We start from the raw sequence: 18,798 nt of genomic DNA on the forward strand, positions 1-18,798 counted from the left end.
GTAGCATCTATGGAAAGAGTACTGTTGATGTTTCAGGCCGAGCCCCTTCAGCAGGGGCGGAGAAAAGAAAAGATGAGGGGTACACTCATAAGCCGAGGGGAGGGAGAAACACAAAATGCTAGGTGTAAGTGGGAGGTGTAAGTACAGAGCTGGGAAGTTGATTGGTGAAAGAGACACAGGGCTGGAGAAGGGAGAGTCTGATAGGAGAGGTCAGAAGACATGGAAGAAAGAAAAGGGGGAGGAGCACCAGAGGGAGGTGTTGGACAGGCAAGAAGATAAGGTGAGGGAAGGAAAAGGGGATGGGAAATGGTGAAGGAGGTGGGGGCCATTACTGGAAGTTCGAGAAATCGATGTTCATGCCATCAGGTTGGAGGCTACCCGGACAGAATATAAGGTGTTGTTCCTCCAACCTGAGTGTGGCCTCATCGCGACAGTAAAGGAGGCCATGGACTGACATATCAGAATGGGAATGTGAAGTGGAATTAAAATGGATGGCCACTGGGAGAGTCCGCTTTTTCTGGCAGAAAAATACCCAATGTAACTCAGTTTTTTCTCTATTTATTTATTTATGATGTATTTCATTTTACTGCTGCCATTAAGTTAATAAATTTCACGACGTATGTCAGTGATATTAAATCTGATTCTGATTCTGATCTGATTCATTGGGCCTTTGAATACATTAGTTTATTATGGCTTCTTTATTCTTTTTTGTTTCATTTATGTTCCTCGTTATTCTCGTTATTTTAATTATGTATCTTGGGGGATTTGTAAAGCACTGAATGTGACATGGCAATACTACACTTCAGATTTGCATCTAATAATTCAAATTACATACAGGGCATAGCTCTCTCTACACAGTGTCACAAGGCACCTTCAGCTCAGCTTGGGTTATTGTCCTTAGTCACCTTCGTTGTTTTATCGGGGATTCTCAGTTAAGCCTGAAATGAATACTACTGTAGCCCCTCTGTCGGCCCTAGAAGGTTACTTCCCAAAATACTAGTATCATACATTGTATATCTTCTCGATACCGTCTAATATGGTAATTTTCTGTTCAAAGCCAAATTATGCCAGTTTACAAGTACTCTTGTGTAGCTCTCAAAGTTCAAAGTAAATTAATTGTCAAAGTACTACATACAGTATGTCACCATATGCAACCCTGAGATTTATTTTCTTGCAGGCATTCAGAGTACTAGAAACACAATAGAATCAGTGGAAAACCACCCACAACAGGATGGACAAACAATAAATATGTAAAAGACAACAAACAGTGCAAATACATAAACAAAAAAAGAAATAATAATAATAATAATAATAATAATAATAATAATAATAATAATAATAACCGATAGAAGAGCATGACCCTCTGTGGAAGACATCCCCACCATCAAAGTTGGAGACCTCTTCCCAGAATCAGAGGGGTCCCTTGTGGCAATACAGGACCAGGGGGTTAACATAACAAAATTACCAAGAACATATAATAAAAGATCAACAAATGTCAGGTGAAACCGGAAACAATCCAACACATTACAGGATCCTGCAGCAGTTTAACTCAATCTGATTACTTACACAGAGACAAGCAAGTGGGAAGCATCATTCGTCAAAATTGTGCTTTAAAATACAAACTAATAACGGACACCCCATACCTCACTATAAATACAAGCCTGATCCAGTTTTAGAGTCTGAGTCCTACAGATTATCTTATGGCTGATCCATATTACAAATAAGCCAATCCATAATAACTGTCCAGATATAATATTACAAGACAAACAAGCAAGAACAACTTACTTATTAGATATAGCCATTCCAAACACACATAACATTTAGAAATCAATAAGTGAAAGCCATCAGAAATATACTGAATTAAAAGAGGAAATTGAAAGATTATGGAACATAAACATTGTCCTGATAGTAATATCTACAACTGGGATCATCACAAATTCACTACACAATAGCATTAACTTAATAATAAATAAATAAACAATACATTTAAAGAACATGGGACAAAGAGTCCTTTAAAGTAAGTTCATAGGTTATGGGAACAGTGCAGTGATGAGGCAAGTGAAGTTGAATGAAGTTATCCCCTCTGTTTCAAGAGCCTGATGGCTGAGCTGTAACTGTAACTGTGCAGCATAACTGTTCCTGAACCTAATGGTGTGACTCTGTGTAGATGTGCTCAGTGGTAGGGAGGGCTTTACAAGCTTTTCCATTCAAGGGCATTGGTGTTTCCATATGAGACCATGATGCAAACAGACAATATACTCTCCACAATACTCCTATAGAAGCTTGTCAAAGTTTTAGCTGGCATGCTGAATCTTTGCAAACTTCTAAGAAAGTTAGTGCCCTGCCATGTTTTCTTCGTAATGGCACTTACATGCCGGACCCAGAACAAATCCTCCGAACTGATTGAAATTTGCTGACCCTCTCCACCTAAGATCCCCTGATGAAGACTGACTCAAGGATCTCCAGTTTCCTCATCCTGAAATCACTAATCAGCTCCTTGCTCTTGCTGACATTGAGTTAAAGGTTATTGTGGCACCACTCAGCCAGATTTTTAATCTCCCTCCTATATGCTGATTTCTCACCACCTTTGATGCAGCCAATGGCAGTCGTGTCATCAGCAGATTTAAATATGGCATTGGAGCTGGGAATAACCACACAGTCATAAGTATAAATGGAGTAGAGCAGGGGGCTAGGCACATGGGCTTGTGGTGCACCTGTGCTCATGGAGATTGTGGAGGAGATGTTGTTGCCAATCTGAGCTGACAGGGGTCCGCAAGTGAGGAAATCAAGGATCCAATTGCACAGGGAGGTATTGAGGCCAAAGTCTTGAAGCTTATGGATTAGTTTTGAGGGGATGAGAGTATTAAATACTGAGTTGTAGTCGATGAAGAGCATTCTGATGAATGCATCATCGCTGTCTAGAAGTTGTAGGGTTGAGTGAAAAAGCAATGAAACGGCATTTGCTGTTGACCTGTTGTGACGGTAGGCAAACTGGAATGGATCCAAGTCGCTTCTCAAGCAGGAGTTGATATATTTAATCACCAACCCTTCAAAGCACTTCATCACAGTGGATGTAAGTGCTACTGGATGAGAGTCATTGGGGCAGGCTATCACTTTCTTCTAAGGAACCCCTCTAATTGAAGCCTGCTTGAAGTAGACGGGTACTGCTGAAGCGAGAGGTCAAAGATATCAGTGAACAGTCCAGCCAGTTGAATAGCACAGGTCTTTAGTACTCAGCCAGGTACCCATCTGCCCTCTGACCTCTCATTAACAAGGCGCTTTTGCTTACAGAACTGTCGCTTACTTGGTATTTTTCAAACCATTCTCTGTAAACTCTAGAGACTGCTGTGCATTAAAATCCTGGGAGATCAGCAGTTTCTCTGATACTCAAACCACCCCGTCTGGCACCAACAATCATTCCACAGTCAAAGTTAGTTAGTTCGCATTTCTTCCCCATTCTGATGTTGGTCTCAACTACTGAACCTCTTGACCATGTCTGCGTGCTTTTATACATTGAGTTGCTGTCATATGATTGGCTGATTAGATATTTTGCTTTAACGAGCAGGTGTACAGGTGTACCTAGTGGTCACTGAGTGCTTGTGTCTCACATTTGTTCTTACTGGCCCAAACCTCTGTCTTGTTGGACCAAAGGGCCTGTTTCCATGTCTGAGGGCCTCTGTGCTGTAGGGGGCTACTAACCTCAGTCAATCTTTCATTCACGTTATTATTCGTAAGTGTTTGAAACATGCTTGGAGTTCAGTTTCACAGATTCTCTATTTACCTTTGTTTACTCTGCTGATTTTTGAAAACCGTGGCCCTTCTTCCCTTCTCAATGAATTACCATTTGCTTTTATTGCTCTTTGTAGTACTCACGAGATTACACCACTTCAAGCCCATTAAATTTGAAATTCTAATGTTCACAAATGCTCAGGAAACGTCATTGTGTCAGGAAATTTTGAGTGTAAAATACGTCAATCAGTCTGGCTTCTAAGGTGCCTCGGAGCAAATATACTGCCTTTTCACAATTGCCTGTTAGCAGAAGCTGAGACAGTGTGTGTGCCAGGACAAAGCAATCAACACTGAGCACAGAGGAGAATGGAGGGGTTAAGTGCGAACTATCCAGAGGTGACCTCGCAGACGAGGAGGGTGTGAAGTGCTCGGGGGAATAGCTGGTGCTGCCTTCTCTTGCAGTAACAGCACTGAGCCACTGTGACTCAGGAAGGAAATGGCAACAGCATCATCCTCTGCTTTCTCAGCATTGATTGCACCACAGCAAGAGCTCTTTGAAGGTTAGACGGATGAATGAAAAGGAAAGCCACAGAGGCTCGCTTCAGCTGCAGAGCTAGCCTGTGCCGGAGGACTGGGGCCTGAAGCCTTCACTCAGTGCTGAATGAGAGAAATGTGAGCTCGCTGCAGTGCTGCGGTGCATCTGCAGACAACACTGCCATCCGAGGTAAACAGAGGGCTCGGGGAGACAGAGCTGGAGCGAGGAAACAAACTGCAGAGCAGCCACTGCCCTGACTGTCAGCACGGAGACACGCACCTTGCTGGAGGGGAGAAGGCTGGGCTCCGTTCGGAGCTGGAAGCGGCGGATGGTCGCCGAGTGCAGGTAATGTGATTCGAGCAAAGCATCTCCAGGCTCCCTGCTCCCTGCCTGAGCAATTCCTTCAGTGGGGGAGCGTCACTCGTTCAGTGCTGTCACACAGGCTTCATCTGGAACATGTTTGCACTGCGTGCCTCATATTGCAGCACTCGCTGCCATTAGGAGGGTGAGAGAAGGAGAAGTCAGACTTAGCTGTCGTGAGGCTGACACTGACAGCACCTGTCAGCCTGGCTCGGTAAACATCAGAGCGTTTGGAACTGATGAGGACTGTGCAGAAGGTTCGCGATGCTTCCTGCTGACTGTGTTGCAGCCTGACTCTGTTGAATGGAAAGTGAAAGGTGCTGGCGTACAGAGGAATGCTGCCAGGGTGCAGGCATGGGTAGACGGTGCGGTGAGTGCAGCCCCAGCCTGTGAACCAGGCCACCCAGCTGCAGCGCGGACCCTATGGCGTGCCTGAAGCAGCAGCAGGCCGCCATCAAGATGGAGGCCGTGAAAATCGCGCCGGCGGAGAAGTTTGCAGAGTGCCCAACCTCGCAGGCCCGCTACGGGCCCTCGCAGTGCACCCGGGACCCCCCGCTCGTTGGCAAGTGTGCCTGGCCCCTGGAGTCGGAGATCATCGCCAACCAGGCCTGCGCCGAGGTGTCGGCACTGGAGAAGTCACGGAGCCCCAGCGGGCTGGCCAGGACTCCGCCGCGCACCGAGAAGTTTAGCCAAGGCCACCGCAAGGCCAGCGCTGAGATGTGCTTCCACCACCAAACACCTTCGGATGAGGTCATCGTCAACCAGTACGTGCTCCACCAGTCGGCCACCTCAGAGCCCCTGGAATGCCCCACCTGCGGTCACGTGTACAACGCCACCAACAAACGCCCGCGGATCCTCTCCTGCCTGCACTCGGTGTGCGAAGAGTGCCTGCAGATCCTCTACGAGTCCTGTCCCAAGTACAAGTTCATCTCCTGCCCCACCTGCCGCCGGGAGACCGTCCTCTTCACCGACTATGGCCTGGCCGCTCTGGCCGTCAACACCAGCATCCTAGCCCGACTGCCGGCCGAGGCCCTCACCGCCAACCCAGGTCAGTGGGGCGGAGAGGCGGACCGCAGCTGCTACCAGACCTTCCAGCAATACTGCGGGGCAGCCTGTAGCTGCCAGCTCCGGAACCCACTCTCCTCCTGCACCATCATGTAGAAGGCCTCGCTCCCAGAGTAGCACTGATGACCGATCGGAGAAGGATTACTCCAAGACTGAGCAACTTGCTGTGTTTTCTCAGCACCCTTATGGTAAATTACCTATGACTGAATTATCTCATCTGGGAATTTCTGTGTTTTCTGTGAAATCAAAGATATCCAATTCAGACTGGCAAGTATTATGCGGTCCTGATAATTTTGCTTGAGAGCAGCATTGCTAAGCTACCTGCACAAACTTGACTCTGACCTCGGAACTGCTTTCTCCACCCCAGTATTATACAATGCCTAAAACCATCGCCAAAGCATCGTCTTAAAATGATGCCTGCTACTGTTCAGTAAAGCTTAATATGTTCTAGGTCCATGCTTCGGTATTCAGACCCATTCCAGCCCTGGCTCAGCCCTGTGTGCTTAATCCTTAACCAGGATGCCGAGTCTGCAAGGGCATTTTTTTAAATCTAAATTTTAGGTTTTGATCTTTAGATGGAGAGGAAAGGGTTTCACAGCACTTAATTTTAACTGCAGACGTCCTTGTCTAAGCCACAAGCTTGTGGCTAACATCCCTGACGTCAAAAGCACATTGTAAGCTTTTTTTGCAGTTTCAGCCCAAAGAAGCACCGTGCGTGAGCCCGCCCCGCGGCCGACGGCTCTGGCGGTGCCAAGCAGCAAAGGGTTAATGTCTATTTGTTTCCAGATCAGCCATCAGTCAGAGAATCCCGATAATGAAGTCAGCTTTCACCAGAGGACTGTGATTATTTTAACTCCTTCCCCTACTCCAAACATCTGGTCCTTGACTCCATTCCGCCACTGACACATCTAGGGCACAACATGATGGACAGGTCCTTGTCTTCATCATTATCCAATGTGTATGGAGCACCTGCTGCCAAAGGTAACAGTGCTTGGAGTAACCATGAACAGCACTAGGAACATAAAGAATGTTTCTTTATTGATTGTATTCTGTGAATAAACTATATCAGACCTTCTACTTGTATTCATGCTACTTAAGTGATAATGGGGGTTAAGTAGACAATGCTGGCACATCTTCCGGCAAAGGATTAAACTTGTGGCAATGACTGGTGTACACTGGTGCACCATAGTGGGATATCTAAGGGGTCCTCACCCCCTGCTCCTGTTTCACACCGCATGCCAAATAATCATTGGGAATTGTGTTGCAGTGTGATAGAATGCACAAGACAAGATGCTGGTTAAAGTCCGGGGGAGTGGGGTGGGGGAACAGGAGATTCGGGCTAAACATTGGAGGAAGCAGGGTGAACATCACAGGCACTGGGATGAAAGCCAGTGGTCATCGGTTCTGTAATGCAGGCCACACTCTGGATACCACAGATACATCTCACAGTGTGCTGGTTCAGCCTTCCAAGACAGCAGAAGATTCAACCACCTCTGCAGAGTTTATCATGTAGGATGGGAATGGCAGGGTAAAGCTTAAATATTTCTGAACATTGTTTCAATATCTCAGGATGTTGTTTGATCAATTTCAGATATGGTGGGGCATTGTAAGACCTCATTTGAATATTCACGTTGTAGAATGCATATTAAGAGAGCAAGATGAGCACTAAATTGACCAAGAAATGCCTCAGTGTGCAGACTGAGAAAAGCAAGGCACAGTACAAGTACTGTGGGTACCAATTAATAATACAAGATGCAAGTTGTGTATAAATAGTTGAGAATGCAAGCCAAACAGTACAGGAAGTAGAAAAAAAACTTCAGAGTGCAGTTTGATTTATATCGGGTAGAAATTATCCCGATATAAGTCATTCAATATTGGATTTTTTTTCAGAATACGGTCCAAGTACTTCAGGGACATTAAATAAGAGCTGGAGTATTTCTGGGTGCAGTTTCAGAATATTATTGAGAACTTCAACACAGCTTAATTATTGTCAGGTTTGGTTTTGCTTCGTAATTCAGTAATTCAGCATAAAGCTTAAATCCATCTAGAGTTTGTCAAAGCACTTTTCAGTATTTGAGGGTGTAGATAGGGTCAATAAAGGAAAGGCAAGCATTACAAAGTGCAGGTTAAATATTGCAAGGTCTGCACTGTTTATCAGGAGAAGGAGGGTAAGCTTAGCGTGATACGGTTTGAGCATTATTTCAGAAGACATTGTGCACTTTTCATGTTGCATGTTGGAAATCTTAGAGTGCACACAGTACTTCAGAGGCTAAACAAAATTCAGGATGTTATTTGAATATTTAAGAGTGTTGTTTGAGGACTTCAGGATAGCAGTTGATTAAGTTAGGATTTTCTTTGACTGTTATAAAGCTGGGCTTCTGTCATTCAACATGTGGTTTCAGTATTTCAGGGTAGAATCTGAATGTTTCAGCATTTGTTGAATATTCCAGAGGGAAGTTTAATAACTGTGGAATTAAACTTCAATATTTCAGGATGCAGTCCAGAGATCAGTTTGCAATGTGTAGTCAGGTACATCAGAGTACTGTTGAAGTATTTAAGTTTTTCATATGTGGGTTGATTACTCTAAAGGTAGTTTTTAGTATTTCAGTGGTTTAATGCTTCAAGATGTAATTTTGTTTTTTTTAGGTATTTATTGCAGTTTGAATAATTTTTGGTTCACCCTAAGTATTGTAAAATATGAAATAAAACTAGAAATGCTACAAAATATTCAGGATGTCAGGTAGCGCATGCAGAATCTTTAACTAAAGTTACTTCTAAGAAAAAGTAACAGAATTCCCATTACCTCATAATTCTTCTGGAGACACAGCCTGACCTGACTACTTCCAGTTTTTATTTCAGATTAACACCATCTCAATGTATTTTGCTTTTCGATTACAAGAAATAGTGAGTTTTTTCCCCATATTGTTTGTGTTTATCAGGGTGTATTTAAATTGTTTCTGCTTTTCATATAAGTATTTTAGGCTGAGAAATGTCTCATGGAGTTTGAGCATTTCAAAATCTATCCTGAATTCCCTGAGCTGCAGTGTCAATATTACAGGGTGCAGTTGATACGGCAGTCTACAATATTGCAAGTCACAGACGTGTTCTGTGGGTGTACAATAAATATTGCAGAGTATAGCTGACTGGTTTTATATTCAAATTGAAAAGTTAATATTATTTTTAAAAATCAGAAAATGTAAAATAACTAAAAGTAAAATTAGTTTAAAAGCCTAAAGACATTAGGCTAAAATTATGTAAAATCTATCGAACAACTTTTCCCTTGTTCCCTAATTTGATGCTATAAATACCACTGAAGTCAAAATGGTCTTGGTGCCGCATCTGACATGGACCCCAGGAGTTATTGTCTAGTGCAGTGCCAGGGAATCCCAGCTAGACTGAGCTCTCATGCAAGACTCCACAGGGAATGGATCAAACATCACCAGCAACAGAGCAAGCTGACAGATTCACTCCCACTCTGCTAGTAGGTGCCACACTTCAGTGTGTCACAGCACACACAAAACTACTGAAGCTTATTAGCTCTGTGCCAGCTGTTCCTATTGGTGAATTTCAGCATATCTCGTCCTGGTATTGAAGAATCCTTAAATATTTAAGGGACTCCTAAATCTTTAAGTGAGCTGATATTTCTGAGCTCATCCAGCAATTCAGGGATCATTGAATATTCTTTTTTAGAGTTTGAGAATTTCAGTGTGTACTGTATACCCAATACTGTGTAGTGTAGTTAGAGGATTATTGTGCAGATTGAATATTAGGAACTCCTGAGTTATGAAAGGAGCTGAAAATTCAGAAGTCATCCAGCAATTCAGGGATAATTCAGTATTTTCGTTTAAAGTACACTGAATACTGGTACTGTAGTTTCAGCATTATTAACACATTGAATATTTAAAGGGTAGTTCTGCAGAACACAGGAAGAGTATTACAGAGCGTGGTCTGATTATTACAGCATGCAATTGTGTTTTGCAATGTTAAATTTCACTATTTAAAGAAAAAGTGTACTTCAGGAAACACTGGGCGGGGTTGTACTGGGGCCTGCCTGGCTGGGCTTGAGGTCATCTTGCAAAGTAGAGGTGGATACTAGGCCTCAGCTCACTGCTGTCAGCGGCCTTTGAACGGATAATTTAATAAACCGGAGGAAGACTGCAGATGCTGGAACTCCAAATCAACACACAAAATGCTGGCATCTTTCCCTTTCCTTCGGCCTGAAGAAGGTCTCAGGCCAAAACGTTGACTGTTTATTAATTTCCATAGATACTCCCTGGCCTGCTGAGTTCCTCCAGCATTGCTTATTTAATACAGCTGATATTTTAAAAAGTCATAGGTGAATAGAGAATTGATGCATTCAGGACAGAAAAAGGCCATCTGGTCCATCATGCCCAGGCCAACTATCAAGTACCTATCTGTACTAATCCTTTTTACTGCATAAAGCTTAAATAATAAAAACATAAAATCGTATTTCCTTGCAACACAAAAGGAGGAGATTTGGCCCTAAAGGGAGTCCCCAAATCCCTGTTAGATGCTGTAGTTAGAAAATCTCTGGAGTTCCCAGAGCATTTACGGTACAATTGGACCGTGTGCTGCCCAGCACAAAACTTGGATCACGTAACACAAAGTTTCTGTGCAATGGCCATGTGATCCAGTTTCAGTGGCGATTGAAACTTTAAAGGAATCAGAGCAGTTAGATTGCCCTCAGATGGTCATGGGCTCCTGTGTAGATGTGAGGTACTAAACACAGAACCCTGGCAATGACCACTGGTGACCAATGCCGTCATGTTCGGTGGAGAACATCTGCAGATCTCACAGGCCTGGGCAGACTGCATCCTCACAACTTTAAGGGACCTCTCTGAGCATGAGCTAACAAACTACTTCCAGTGAATAGATCAAAATTTACAAGAAGGATTTTCTCTTAAATCACAAGACGCAGCTGTGTAAACAAGGATCACTCTCTGTAGGTCAGTGCGCTGCAGTGAGCCACTTGATGTAAGTAGTCTGGAAACTGGTCATCATATTAATACCAACAATGACTAGTTACACAATGTATATAGGCATATATACCTCTACACCTTGAGTCACCGATACACCAGAAAAAAATATTTGCAATGGGGACCCAAACCAAATGATCATATAGATCTGTGGAAAGTAATAAGCAGAAAACAAGGACTTAATGTATATGTTGACCGTCATTCCCCTCCCTCCACAACACCCAACCTGTCGTATGCAAACTACAACAGCCCATTTCCCAACATTCGACCACAACCACTGAGTCAATGACTCCCACCTCCCAACACTCAATTACTGCCCATGCCACCTTCCTTAGCTGACTGCTACACCCACCAAAGCCCCTCCACCAGTTTCAGAAATTAGCCCTTAGCCCAGCCTAAATGCCAGCTCTTCCCTGCAACTGCAGGGGCAAACCCCCACATCTCCAGTCCCACTATGCTATGTAGTTACCTAACTTTCACTGTATGACCTGTATGAACGGCAGAGCACCCAGTAGCGCGTTAGCCAACTTGTGGCATTGACCTCTCCATAAGCAGGCTCCCAAAATCTCATGGTGCTTTCTGTGTCTTTTAGGATGTGGTCTGTGTATATCAGGGAGCAGTTTGTATTTTTCTAGTTGCCTTGTCCACCTTTTTCTCTTCAGACACATCAATATTTTTTCTCGAAGCCTCTGCCTCCCCTTTGTGGTGAGATAGAGGCTGTATTTCTTTGCACGCTTACTGTGTAGTCCCCAGATACGCTGAGAACGAGATTGACAAATTCTACATTTTGTGTACACGTGAGCCAGGAGATTCCTGCCAGTGCCATTTCTCCATGTCTTGCACAGACATGCCTCACCTGCATACTTTGGAGACAGAACACACCTCTCAATACCATCCCTTTTCAAGCTCGCAATTCTAGATGCTGTTTTGAAATCTAGCTCTAGTGTATTTGGAAGCACGTGTAAATACAATCAGTGGCCACTTTAATAGGCACATCAGTACACCTGCTCGTTATGTAAATATCTAATCAGCCAATCATGTGACAGCAACTCAATGCATGAAAGTATGCAGGCATGATCAAGGGTTTCACTTGTTGTTCAGACCAAACAACAGAATGGGGAAGAAATGTAATCGAAATGACTTTGACTGTGGAATGATTGTGGGTGCCAGAGGGTTTTGAGTATCTCAGGAACTGCTGATCTAGGATTTTCATGCATAGCAGTATCTAGAGTTTATAGGGAATGGTGTGAGAAACTAAAACCATTCAGTGAGTGGTAGTTCTGTGGGCAAAAATGCCTTGCTAATGACGGAGATCAGAGGAGAATGGCCGGACTCGTCCAAGCTGATAGGAAGGTAACTCAAATAACCATGCATTACAACAGTGTGCACAACATGTCAAACTTTGAAGTGGAAAGGCTATAGCAACAGAAGACCACAAATATACATTCAAAGGCCACTTTATTAGGTCAAGGAGGTAATGACTGTGGGAAAAACAGTCCCATGGCATAAGGTTTAGAACAAGTCCAAACTAATCACGTTGGCTGAGTGAGTGTCTAATAATATATCATCTCCCTTGCCACTGGGTGCACATGCAGGGATCAAACATTGGAAGATTTTTCACTTACAGGACTGAAATTGTTTGATAAAACTTAGGTGATCTCATTAAATAATAAGTTGACTAATTGAAATGGCATTAACAATCAAGCAACACTGCATTTCTAACAGAGCCAACATACAGCAAAAAGAGAGCCTTTTGTTGCTCACACCCAGATTTTTCTCATTTTTACCCATAACTGTGACGGCTTTGTTGGTTAACCATTCAAAGTAGATGTCAAATATCCTTTACAGCTGGCCAATAACTCCTCAACCTCAGTGATGTTGCCTCCATTCTCTTCACCAGTGTGAACACACACAAAATGTCAGAGCAACTCAGCATGTCAGGCAGCATCTACAGAGGAAATAACCATTTAATGTTAGGGCTGAGATTGTTCAGCTAAGCGTGACCTGCTGAGTTCCCCTGCTATTTTATGTGTGTTGATCCAAATTTACAGCATCTGCAGTCTCTGAGTCCTTCATCTCTGTGGTGTGTTCTATATCTCCGGCTCTCTGTAGTGGTATCATATAACTCACTTAGACTAGGAGGGTAGCGAACATCTGTTTATTGTGACAGTCAGACAGGACACCTGTACTGAGCAAGATCACTGTACGACACAGTCGTAAGAGGAGAGGGACGCACCAACCTTCAGTTACCCAGTTACTGGTGCTGCAATCCAATAACACACTAACTCAGTTTTGTACTGTTGTTGCTGTCAAAACTCAAAACTGAGTATTTCACTAATAAAAAATAATAAAGGAAAATCTTCAGATCTTGGAGTTCTAAAACCTAGGTTAGAAAATCCCAGGAGGTATTCAGCAGGTCAGGCGATTCTGATGAAAGGTAGGTGGTGGGGGGAGGGGGGGTCAATCCCAGTACCTTCCCTCGAACCCACAGCACCAGACAAATTTGATATACCCCTGGGATTGTGGGCTCCTCAGTGAGCTGGTGAGTCAGCATCATTACAGCACAGAATGAGGTCTTTTGGCCCATAATGTGCTTCTACATGGCAACCAGACCCCTGTTCCTCATCCATGGCCCTGCAAGTTCTGATCCAATTTCATTCTGACATTATTGATCATCTTTCATCACCCTCACAGACAGTAAGACCCAGATCATCATAGTTCACCATGTAAACAGCTTCTTCCTCACATAAATATGCTAGTCAAGCCTTCAAAGGATTGGGGTCAATTAATATATTGGCACGGGTAGGGGAGGGGTAACCGACAGGCTATAGAGTGCCAGGGTCAATTGCTTGTTTTTGGATTGGCACTAAGGTGGTGCCAGACTTTGACTATTTATATTCCATATTGATCACTTGACTGAAGGGGCTCAGTCACACAGCAGGGAGAAAGGCTCACCATGCCTGTGCCAGCCATCAAATGCTGATCTATACTAATCCTATTTACTTCCACTTGGTCCATATTGCCTAGATACATCTGAACTATTGTGAGAGTATCAGCTTCCTCCACTCATTCAGCCAATAGTACAACCATCCTCTGGGTGGAAAAGTTCCAGCTCAGATTCCCACCAAACCCTGTACCCTTTACCCTAGCTCTATGCCCTTTAGTTGTAAACATGTCCGCGATGCAGAACAGTTTCTATTACCTTCCCTATCAACGTCTCTCACATTACTATCATTTTATAAACATCCACCAGTCCCTGCCCCCACTCTCTGCTGCTCCAGGGAAAACAAATCCAGCTTACCCAGTCTGTCCACATAACTGAAACATTTTATCTTCAGCTGTATCTTAGTGATTCTCCTCTGTCCCCTCTCCCATGCAATCTCATCCTTCCAATAGTGTGGTAGCCAGTACTACACGCAGTATGCTTTCTTCACTACCTTATCCCCTGTGCTTCTGGCATCCTTGAGCTTGTATACTTAGCTCCCACTTTTTTCTCCATTAACCCCACCTTGCCCACTCTATCCCATAACACCCCTTCCACCCGCTCCATCCCATAACCCCTCTTGCCCTCTCTGTGCAATAACACCACCACCCATTCCATCCCATAAAGTGTATTGACCTACGCATTTCATCCTCTATTCTCTGTACCCCAAATCCTGCTAACATTCCCTAAGCCTGCTGACTCCTAGACCATCATCCAATTCCTCCTTCTAAGCCAGCCCATTCCTTCACAACCCACCTAGTAACATAAACAGCACCAAAATTCCCCAGTCTAACCCATGATGTCAATCTGTCCTTGTTTCAAGGCTCATTTATTAACAAAGTATTTATGCCACATGCAACTCTGAGATTCATCTTCTCCAGGTAGCCACAAAACAACAAACACCATGGAAGTTAGTCCAAAGAGAAACAGCAAAGCCACCCACCACTCACAAAACAGGCAACACCATCACCACCACCCCCCCCCCAAACTCCCCTCCCTCCACAGAAAACATAACAACATTGGCCCTTAAATCCCCCTCCACTGCACAAAACGCAACAAGAAGATTGACCCCCAAACCAACCCCCCTGCATAAAACCCAGCAAGAACATCAACCCCAAACCCTCTTCTCCCCATGTAAAACAACGAGAAAGAACGGGCAAAAACACAGAATATAAAAGCCAATAGACGAGTTCATAGTAAATAGTCCAAATCCATAAGCGCAGAATCTCGGTGACATCATCCAATATCATCGAAGGAGAGAGACGCAGAGGCCTACCCACTGGTGTTACAACACACAGGTTGTAGAGGGATCCCACGAGTGATCAAAAGGCAGGTAGTCAGGCAGGTTGCCTCTACATTCCCCAGATTCGAATCCATCCACCAGATGAGCTGGTCTCACCTACCTCCATGACACTCCTGTGGTTTCCAGTGTTCCTCTGGTCCAGCATTCCTGTGCCATGACTGAATTCCAGCACAGCATCACTTCATTGCCAAGGTGTTAAGTACAACAGTGCAGATGTGCTGGCCATGGCCCATGCCTCACTCTTTGCCCAACAAGGTGAAGAGCAGAACGAGTATAATCACAGGGGTGAAGATGAGAGACAGGCAGAGCAGTTCCAGCCCGTACAGCAGGAGGATGGAGAACAGGTAGCAGCACGGGCAGGTTTGATCACATCGTGCCAGTGCGTTCACGAGCCACAGCGGGTAACGTAGGCACGGCAAATAACCACAGCGCCGTGTGGTCCGCAGCCGCTGTTGGAAGCCCTGCTCTAGCCAGCTGCACAGCCCCCTCTGGGATGCAGCGTGCGCTGGCGTCTCAGCCAGCCCGTCAGCTCTGCCTGCCTGCGACCGGCTCAGGAAAGTCGTCTCCTCCTGGAGCTGGCGGATCTCCCACTCGGGCATCGGGGTTCTCTGGCGACACACGGGGCAGCGAATCTGGCTGCTGTTCCTCGCAGCCGCTTTCTCCATAATGGTCTTCACACAGCTGTCGCAGAAGCTGTGGTTGCAGTTCAGCTGGGCCTGTTTGTGAGCATCTGAGTCAAATGGCTCGGTACAGACAGGACATTCCCACTCTATGTCCCCAGGTGTGACACCAGCGGCTGGGGCCACGACAGATGCATTGCAGCTCAGCTCACCATTCCCGGTCCTGAGATCACTGTTTGTTGCACAGACCTCTGCCTGTCCTCTTCCAGCAGCAAGGCCCACCTCTCCAGCCAAGGACACCTCACAGTCAATGACCGAGAACTCCCACAGGTCCTTCCCCATGGCAGGCAACAGAGCTGCATCATCAAGGTCCATCAGGCACTCTCCTGAGCCAGCTCCATTCCCTTCCTGCCATCCCCTCTCATTTGTCGTGGGATTAAGCTGGAAAGAAAAGCAACCCTGGCCCTGGTTTTCCACTGACAATGTGCTGATTGGAGCATCTTCCTCACCAGCCTGTTTCTCGATAAGGTTACCCACATTGGAGGGAACGCTTATATTTACTGTTGGCAGTGTGTAGACATCTCTTTCAATGGCATTGTCTCTGTAACTCTCAGATGCACAGGTACCTTGGGCTTTCTCTTTCTCTCGAGCATCGTTCTCCTTGGCTTCAAATCCACATACCCTGGTGGTTTGTCTCATTGCCTCGTGGTCCCTACTGGGTGCAACAATCCAGCTCTTTAATTCCTGTTTCTCAGGAGGGTGTGGCTGGTGTGAAGGTACTGCTTCTTTCTCAGTCCTCTTCGGATAAATCCATTCCTTAAATAGTGTACTCTCCTCTCCTTTACTGTTAGATCCGGTCGCTTTTGCACGTGTGCTGGAAGTCGTATCGTTGTGAACTCCAGCACTCCTGTGAGCCTCTGTGATGTCAGCTTTCACCAGAGCTCCTTCCTTCTGATCCAGAGACTGGCTCACAGCTCCGGCTCGCCCAGTCCTTCTCACATCAGCCTCTGGCCTCGGCCCATTGCAACCTTCTGTACTCATGGTCCCTCCCAGCAAGCTGGCCTCATTACCAGACTCATCAAGAATCTCAGCGCTTGCCTGCGTCATTGGGTAGCTGCCATCAGTCACGGACTCACTGTTGAAGCTTGAGGACTCATTGTGCATTGCACCTTCAAATGTAATCAGCTCGTCCATTGCCGCAAGCTGTCTCCTCGTGGAATAAACTTATTTTCAGTTCACCAGGCTTTGGCTGTATTAGCTGTCTCCGCAGCGTGGCTGTGACTCAAAGACCCTGTGCCTACCCGTGCTTTGTTCTAGATAAGCAGCATTCCTCGATCCTTGATAACGAACGCCACAGCAAATCACAGCAAGAGGCTGAATGAAGGTGCTTCTCAGCAACCAATGGAGAGAAGCCCAGGACCCAAGTGTGCTGAGACTGAGCGAGTGACCGATTGTGTCAACACATTTGGTGCACTGTGCAGCTCTGCACTTCCATTAACTCTTAAAGTCGCGCACTTCCTCACCATTCCACATGCAGAACTCAACAATGGGGACCCTTAAAGTAAATGCAAGAACAAAAGTGGTACTACAAGGGGGCCCTGCTATATATGAGACTCCCAGTACCAGCCTGTAGCAGTAGCGAGAAACCATCACCCTTCATGGAGGAACAGCACCTGAAGAGCTGGAGCCTTACTGAGATAATGGCAGAGCGACTGTGAGTTACTTTGTCAGGGGAGCTATTACTAGTAGGATAATAAAGAGTCAGGGCTTATTGAGTAACAGTTCTTGGGGAGCTTGCTCTACTGTTGGAGATCTAGTTAGAAACATAGAAAGCCTACAGCACAATACAGGCCCTTCAGCCCACAAAGCTGTGCTGAGCATGTCCCTATCTTAGAAATTACCTCGGGTTACCCATAGCCCTCTATTTTTCTGAGCTCTATGTAGCTGTCCAGGAGTCTCTTAAAAGACCCTATCATATGTGCTGTGTCTGTGAGGCTGGGTCAGGCGGCGCCGTGGAAGTCCATAGCGGGGATATTCCCTTCTGCCGCTGGCATGGGATGGTGAGTCTGTCAGGACCCTGGGGACTTGTGGAAACTGTGTGGTGATTTCTTTTTAATTTATAGTCCTTTAACATCTTTGGACTATTTTTACTGTGCCCATGGTCTGTTTTTTTAACAATTATGCTATTGTTTGCACTGTTGTAACTATGTGGTTTTGTGCTCGTCTTGTAGCTTTAGTTTTTGCTCTTGTTTGTCTGGTGGATTTGGAGCTCCTTTCCAGGGAATGCGCTAAGACAGTAGCGCGATATTAATACACAGCAGCCTCTCCAGAATCTGGAGTGGAGATTGCCAAACGTTATGTGGATTTTCTGGTGTAGTCTGTTTTGTCATATGCTTTTGTGATATCATTCTGGAGAAACGTTGTCTCATTTTTTAACTGCATTGCATTTGTGGTTTCTAAATGACAATAAACTGAATCTGAATCTGAAGATTCCACCACCCTCGCCAACAGCCCATTCCATGCACTCACCACTCTCTGTGTAAAAAACTTACCCCAACATCTCCTCTGTACCTACTTCCAAGCACCTTAAAACTGTGCCTTCTTGTGCGAAACACTTCAGCCCTGGGAAAAAGCCTCTGACTATCCACACGATCAATGCCTCTCATCATCTTATACACCTCTATCAAGTCACCTCTCATCCTCTGTCACTCCAAGGAAAAAAGGCCGAGTTCATTCAGCCTATTCTCATAAGGCCTGCTCCCCAACATCCTTGTAAATCTCCTCTGCATCCTTTCTATGGTTTCCACATCCTTCCTGTAGTGAGGCGACCAGAACTGAGCACAGTACTCCAACTGGGGTCTGACCAGGATCCTATATAGCTGTAACATTACCTCTCGGCTCCTAAACTCAATCCCATGATTGATTAAGGCCAATGCACCATATACTTTCTTAACCACAGAGTCAACCTGCACAGCAGCTTTGAGTGTCCTATGGACTCGGACTGCAAGATCCCTCTGATCCTCCACACTGCCAAGAGTCTTACCACTAATACTATATTCTGCCATCATATTTGACCTACCAAATTGAACCACCTCACACTTATCTGGGTTGAACTCCATCTGCCACTTCTCAGCCCAGTTTGCATTCTATCAATGTCCTGCTGTAACCTCTGACAGTCCTCCACACTATCCACAACACCCCCGACC

At 45.2% G+C, this 18,798-nt stretch overlaps 3 protein-coding genes across 3 annotated transcripts in view; 2 read left to right on the forward strand and 1 right to left on the reverse strand.

Annotated features, from left to right (window-relative positions):
- The window catches only part of LOC140730157 (uncharacterized), a 177,343-nt gene that overhangs the window by 110,192 nt on the left and 48,353 nt on the right, over positions 1-18,798 (forward strand). The gene's annotated exons all lie outside the window — the stretch shown is intronic.
- On the forward strand, positions 4,124-6,772 carry rnf208 (ring finger protein 208). Its single transcript, XM_073052163.1, has one exon. The coding sequence runs from the start codon at positions 5,048-5,050 to the stop codon at positions 5,783-5,785; it is 738 nt and encodes a 245-aa protein (XP_072908264.1). The 5' UTR covers positions 4,124-5,047; the 3' UTR covers positions 5,786-6,772.
- On the reverse strand, positions 14,832-16,786 carry LOC140729911 (uncharacterized). Its single transcript, XM_073050084.1, has one exon. It carries the CDS (start codon positions 16,784-16,786, stop codon positions 15,209-15,211), a length of 1,578 nt encoding a protein of 525 aa, XP_072906185.1. The 3' UTR covers positions 14,832-15,208.

The sequence above is a fragment of the Hemitrygon akajei genome, chromosome 7 (assembly GCF_048418815.1).
Source record: "Hemitrygon akajei chromosome 7, sHemAka1.3, whole genome shotgun sequence".
Lineage (NCBI taxonomy): Eukaryota > Metazoa > Chordata > Chondrichthyes > Myliobatiformes > Dasyatidae > Hemitrygon > Hemitrygon akajei.